At 59.3% G+C, this 6544-nt stretch overlaps 1 protein-coding gene and 1 long non-coding RNA gene across 2 annotated transcripts in view; one reads left to right on the forward strand and one right to left on the reverse strand.

The window, feature by feature from the left end:
• Positions 1–3633: 3633 nt before the first annotated feature.
• Positions 3634–5824, forward strand: ABHD11 (abhydrolase domain containing 11). Its single transcript, XM_049638786.1, has 6 exons — positions 3634–3857; positions 4012–4147; positions 4661–4834; positions 5007–5177; positions 5298–5479; positions 5692–5824. The coding sequence occupies exons 1-6, from the start codon at positions 3739–3741 to the stop codon at positions 5822–5824; spliced, it is 915 nt and encodes a 304-aa protein (XP_049494743.1). The 5' UTR covers positions 3634–3738.
• A 222-nt stretch (positions 5825–6046) lies between these two features.
• LOC125928185 (uncharacterized) overlaps positions 6047–6544 on the reverse strand; it is a 765-nt gene continuing 267 nt past the window's right edge. Inside the window, exons 2-3 of the long non-coding RNA XR_007459586.1 lie at positions 6225–6345; positions 6047–6141 (exon numbers count right to left, since the gene is read on the reverse strand). This is a non-coding gene — a long non-coding RNA (uncharacterized LOC125928185). The remainder of the gene's footprint in view (positions 6142–6224; positions 6346–6544) is intronic.

A 6544-nucleotide genomic window follows, 5' to 3' on the forward strand; every position in this document is an offset into this window, starting at 1 on the left:
GACACCAGAGCTACAGGATGATCCTGAGCAGTCCCCACCTTCTATCCGTGGCCCGAGGGGCCTTCCCAGCCTGGTCTGAAGGAAATAAACACTCTGCTCCATCCACTGGTGAGCAGCCCCTGAGTGTGCCGTTTTGCTCCTGGCTGTGTCTGGAAAGGTGTCTGTGTCTAGAAAAGCCCATAGTAGAGGCTCCAAAGTATCTGTTATTATTGAAGGAAGGAAGGAAAAAGTGAATGTTCTCGAAGGGCTTGGTAAGTCTAGGGGAGGCACCGGGATTACCAGGCTCCTGTGGGAAAGGCTGCTTTGAGTATTAAACAAGATCCTGTTTTTAAAGAACGCAAGATCAAAATCTGAGAAGACAGAGCTGGGCCAGACCAGGAGGAAGCTGGGCAGGGAGTCACCTAGTGGCCGGCTCCCGTTCCCCCCACCCCTAGGCCAGCCCCTCGGGAAACCTCCAGGGGTCCTCCGGGAGCGCCGCCCCAGCACGACCGACACCTTCGCCCCACCCGGCCGGCAGGCAAGAATTTGCCCCGCTGACCTCCCCAGGCGCGCTGCTGTCGCCATGGCGACCAACCTGGAAACAAGCGGCCCGATTGTCCCTGCTCAGCGGGGCAGGTGAAACCCTGGCCACGTGACCGATACTGAGCCAGGTGCGGTGACTGGGACACCCGCCGCCTCCCCGCCTTAACCCCTTCAGCGCCGCCGCCCCGGGGGCGCCGGGTGCCTGCAAGCCGCAGGCCGCACCCCTTCGGGCCCCGGCTTCCCAGCCAGAAGGGAGGTGGCTAGATACCCGGAGCACTGCACTAGGAGTCACATTCCCGGGAAGGAATTCGGGCTGGGCCACGCACGTGCTGAGTGACTGGAGCTGGGTCATTCCCCTCCCGCGTCTCTATGTTCCCGGCAGTAAAATGAGGATGACAACACCCTCCCACTACCCCGGGACTTGCAGACGGCTGGGAAGGGACGCTGGGAGTAAAGACTCCCAGTGCGGTCTCATTCTGCACCCCTCTCCCCCCGCGTGACCGCAGCGTCTCAGGGGCTCCGGAAGGCCTCCCCTCCAACAGCTGACACTCCCCCAAGAGGGACACCCTCACCAACAAACCAGTTAGGATCTGGCTGGTTCCTATCAAGCTGCGGAGGGGTGGGCGGCCCCCAAGTTGACCCCTTCCCAACACTCCATCACCAGAGTCCTTCCCAGGTGGTGACAACCCCTCTCTCGCGGCCCCACCACTTTCTCTAGAGTGTTCCAGTGGAAACCTCAAGCCAACTGGTTTTTCCGCTTGCCTCCAGGCCCTAACCAGCCACGTGATGGGGCCTGGGCCCAGGTCTCAGGAATGTCTCCGGACTGCTTCTGCCATAGACCCAGGGCTCTGGGCAGATGGTCAAGGGTTGTGGGCCAGGCTCAGGTTACCTGGCTACACTGTAGGCTGGAGCAGCTGTGGGGGGTGGTTTGAAACCACTTTTGAAATACTACCCTTCTGAATCACCATCACGATGTCAACCCCCAGCCTCTTCATCCGCCAATTCTAGAAAAACACCCTGCTTGATGTCTCCTCTGAGGACCCCTCCCATGCCTTGGATCGGCTCCCATTCTGGGCTCAGATGTCCTCATCACTCCCCTAATGACTATGCTGGTAACAAATCACCACACCACCTGGTGTGTTTAGCGTCCCCAGTGACCTTAAAGCCCTTCTTTCATTAGAACAAAACAACTGCCAGTCCCCAAGCTGACTCAAGGTGAAGGCCATTTTATGGGGCAAGGGATTTATTACATCTTAGAGTTAAGATGCATCCTACCAGGGGAGCCTGGATGGCTCAGTCAGTTAAGCATCAGATTTCAGCTCGGGTCATTATCTCACCATTCATGGGTTCGAGCTCTGCATCAGGCTCTGTGGGGACAGCTCAGAGCCTGGGACCTGCTTCAGATTCTGTGTCTCCCTCTCTCTCTGCCCCACTCGCACTCTGTGTCTCTCTCAAAAAAAGTAAAGACTTTTTAAAAATTAAAAAAGAAAAAAAAGATGCTCCTACTGGTCCTGACTCCCATCAGGCCTGCCCTAAAGAGTGAGAGTCCTGGCTGGACCAGATATCATCTCTGGAAGGGGCACTGACCCAGCCACCAGGTGAACCTTCACCTAAGCCTCAGCTAGTGCCCTGAATCTCTTCACGATCATTCGGTAAAATGATTACAATTGCACTTTGCACCAGATAAACAACACAGGACTCCGGTCCTGCAGAACTCCCAGCCTATGGGGACACAGAGAAAGCCAGTTCTAGAATACCATATGGTAGACTGACAAATGCTTTGAGAACATAGGATAGAAGAGATTAGTGTCAGCCGGGGAAATCTGGGAAGGCTTTTGAGGAGGTGGCAGCTATCCTGGACATTTACAGTTGTACAGGACTTGGGCCACTAGCTATCTAGAAGGCAGCCACCCATCTCAGCAGAGGGAGTCTTCAGGATAAAGACCAAAAGGAAGGTGTGCAATGTAGATCTCTGATTGGGGAGTAAGAGAATAGGAAGCATGGGTGGAAAAGCAGGTAGGATCAGACTGGGGGACGCTAGGGATGCTGTTTCAACTCTCAAGTTTAAGGGTGGGGAGTCCCTAAAGGTTTCTGAGCAGAAGAATGCTGTAAAAGGAGCAGCGGGCTGAGACCTGAGACCATAGCACCACTGCCACCACTGCCCCAGACTGGGGAGAGAAGATGGCAGCCAGTCAGGCTTCCAAAGGGAGGCTTTTTAATGTGCGGGATGTGCTGAGTTCAAGGGTGGGAGAATCGTTTATTTCTCTGCTGGTAAAGAGGCGTGAGGTCTGACCCATTTCAGCTCAAGGAAGCAAATACCCTCCAGTACAAACACCTGGCTTCCCACCTTGATTCGCATCAAGAATGGCAGATAGATAGATAGATAGATAGATACATAGATAGATAGATAGAATGGCAGACCAGACAGCGGTTCTGGTTCTGCCTCTTGTACAAGCCATTTGCCCCAGTTTCCCCATCTCTAAAGGGTGGGCATGGAGGGTGGATGGAGATGAGCTCTCTAGAGTTTCCCCTAGCTCCTTCTAGAGTCCAGGACTTCGGGATGGGAAAGAGGTGCACCACCCGGCCTGCCTGGGCCCCCAGCTGTGGAGCACGACGCCTCCAAGCCGGCGCCTCGACGACGGGAGCCACTTTTGGCGCCTCTCCGCGCCCGCCTGCGGCACAGAAAGCACGGCACCCACCCAAGGTGGGGCGTGAGGGCAGAGGAGCAGGCCAGGTGTGGGGCGCGCGCCGGCCAAAGGCAGGGGCTCCTCGTCTTGCCAAGGACCCGTCCCGCGGCCGCCCAGGGCTCCCGCCCCAAATCCAGGACATTCCCAACGGCGGGGTTTGGACTCCCACGCCACAGGACCGTGACTCTCCGCGAGGACTCGGCGCCTGGGGCGGGAGGGCGTTGGGCGGTGCTTCTCCAGGGGCGTGACCAAGGCATACGGTGGCTCCGCCCGGGGCGTGGCGAGGGCAGCTCTCTCGCCCGCCGGCGCGGTGGCTGAGGGGATTACGTAATGACGCAAGAGGAGGAGCTGCGGGAACAGACGGTACTCTGGGATTACGTAAGGAGACGAAAAAGGGGGCGGGGAACTCCGCGGTAGTGGGCGGGATGGAAGGCGGAGCTGCAGTCGGAACTGGGCAGGGCTCTGAGCGAAGGCGGGAGGCGGAGCCAGGGGATAGGAAGAGCTGCGCGCCTGGTAGCTGTTCCCGGGCATGCTCCGCTGGGCCCGCGCCTGGAGGCTCCCCCTTAGGGGGCTCGGCCCCTCCAGTCTCAGCGCCTCCAGGGTGCCCCTCGCACCCAGCAGCAGTGGCCGAAGCGGCACCGAGAGGAGGTCAGTCAAGGGCGCCATGTGGGTGGCCGTCCACCGCTCCTCCTCGTTCAGTTCGGCTCCGCCTCCTCCGTTTACCCCCGCCCCCCAGGCCGCTCCCCTAAACCCCTTCCCGAGCCAGCTTAGACCCCTCCTCCATCCTTGCTCCTCCCTCCAGGTCGGTGCTGCTTTCCTACAGACTTCTGGACGGAGAGGCGGCCCGCCCGGCCCTCGTTTTTCTGCACGGGCTCTTCGGCTCCAAAACCAACTTCAACTCCATCGCTAAGGCCCTGGCCCAGCAGACTGGCCGGAGGGTGAGCTTCCGGGAGAGGCGGGGTCCCCGGGAGGTGGGACCTGGCTGGGCGGGGCTAAGGAGATGGCCAAGGCGGGCCCCGCTTTCCGCCCTCACTACTGGACACCGGCGAGGAGTGGCCGGTCTCTCTAAGCAGAAATGAAGAGGTTGACCTTCTAAGGATGCAGGCCACATGGCACACCGTGGCCCTATGTGGACCCATTCATTCCGTCGTGCCTGCATCCATCCAGTCCTTCATTCGTGTTAATAGATCTTCAAGCTAGGCTCGCTGTCCAGTGCCTAAGTGCCAACACCTCCCTGGTAAGGGGACCAGCCCTGTTTGTTCACCAGGGTTGATGGGGCTTACCACCTTTTACAGCAGCCCATCCTTCTGTGCTCCAACTGTTTTCCACTTCGATATCTTTCCCCAGGCTCCCTACCCGCCCCCCCACCCCCTCAGCCTTCAGGAATGCCGTGCCTTCTCTATGCCCTGAATGTGGATGCCAGCTCTTCCCACCCTCACTCCGCTCCGCAGGTGCTAACAGTGGATGCTCGGAACCATGGTGACAGCCCCCACAGCCCAGACATGAGCTATGAGGCCATGAGCCAAGACGTGCAGGATCTCCTGACCCAGCTGGGCCTAGTGCCCTGTGTCCTCGTTGGCCACAGCATGGGAGGCAGGACAGCCATGCTGCTGGCACTCCAGAGGGTGAGCTGTCCCTATACAGGGCTTCTTCCCATCCAGTGTAGACCATGAGCGCCCAGCAGGCGACCTGGGACTCAACTGAGCCTTGGACGGCCAAATTCAGGATCTGGCAACTATGCCTGAGACCCACTGTGTCTGCCCTAAGGCTGGTCCCAAGTTTGGTTCTTTCACTCAGCCAGAGCTGGTGGAACGCCTGATTGCTGTGGACATCAGCCCAGTGGAGACCACATCCAACTCAGACTTCCCATCCTACATGGCAGCCATGAGGGCTGTAGACGTCCCAGATGACATGTCCCGCTCCTCTGCCCGAAAACTGGCCGATCAGCAGCTCAGCACTGTTATCCAAGTAATGTACCCATGTCCCGGCTGGTGTTGTGGGCTGGGACCTGTCCAGGGAAGAGTGGCAGCCCCAGGTCTCACACGGAGGTTCCCCCGCCCCCCACACCCAACTACTGGACCCCTACAGGACCCGGCCGTGCGTCAGTTCCTGCTCACCAACCTGGTGGAGGTGGATGGGCGCTTCGTCTGGAGGGTGAACTTGGAAGCATTGGCCCAGCACGTGGACAAGATCTTGGCTTTCCCGCCACGACAAGAATCTTACCCTGGGCCAACCCTCTTCCTCCTGGGTGGAAACTCTCAATATGTGCAGTAAGCCAGACTGGGTGGTGGGAGGGGCATGCCCCACTTACCCAGGCCCCAGCCTGGGGATCCTGCCTTGGGGAGGGCTTCGGTGCGGGCAGGGGGGTGCCTGAGAGTTCACAAATAGCACTGGCATGTGTGTTCATGTAGCTCTCTCCTCCCTGCTTTGCCTCCACTTCTCTCTCCCCCCCCATCTGGGCGGCCTCCTCTTCGACGGACAGTCCCAGCCACCATTCTGAGATCAGGCGGCTCTTCCCTCAAGCCCAGATGCAGACTGTGCCCAATGCTGGCCACTGGATCCATGCTGACTGCCCGCAGGACTTCATGGCTGCCATCCGAGGCTTCCTAGCCTAAGAGTTGCTGGCAAGACGAGGCAGGAAGCCCCAGGCTTCAAGGCCCTGCAGCCTGTTCCATGTTTCCGCACAAAAGGACTCAGGCACTGAGAGAGCATGAGGGTGCAAAGGGTCAGACCTCAAGTTTTAATGAATAAAGACACTGCTCCCAAGCCCCCGGGCTGAGCTCTGTCACCGCCAGCGTCCCCACTGACCCAGGAGGAATCGGACCCAGGGAGCCCTGGCAGTTCTGGGGGTCACCGGGGCTCCCTGAGGGCCCCTGGACTCTCTCTGCAGCTGACTCTCGACCTGCTGTCTCACCAGTAGCCGCATGTCCTCCTGGGGGGCAGGAGAGCAGGTTCAGGGCCGACCCTGTGCCTCTTCCCCATGCCTCCCAGGCCCGGCTGGCATTCCCACCCTACCTCCCAGGCTTCCACCTCCTGCCTCAGCCTCAGTTTCTCCTCCAGGACCTCCAGCAGCTGGGCCTCCACAGCTCGCAACTTGGCTTTGCATGTGTCCAGCTCAGCCTCCACTGCCTGCTTCCTGCAGGCGGCAGGGAGAACAGCTTGAGCTTGAACCCTACAGATCTGCTTCTGGGCCCTGAGGGTGGGCAAGTGTGGCCACAGCCCCTGCCTGTGAGGAGGCGAGTATGTATGTGGCTTTCCTTCCAGGAATGCCTGACTTCTCACACCCTCTCCTCTAGCAGGACAGAGCCCTGAGGGCGAGCCACACACTGCCTCCC

Source organism: Panthera uncia, chromosome E3 (genome assembly GCF_023721935.1).
Source record: "Panthera uncia isolate 11264 chromosome E3, Puncia_PCG_1.0, whole genome shotgun sequence".
NCBI lineage: Eukaryota > Metazoa > Chordata > Mammalia > Carnivora > Felidae > Panthera > Panthera uncia.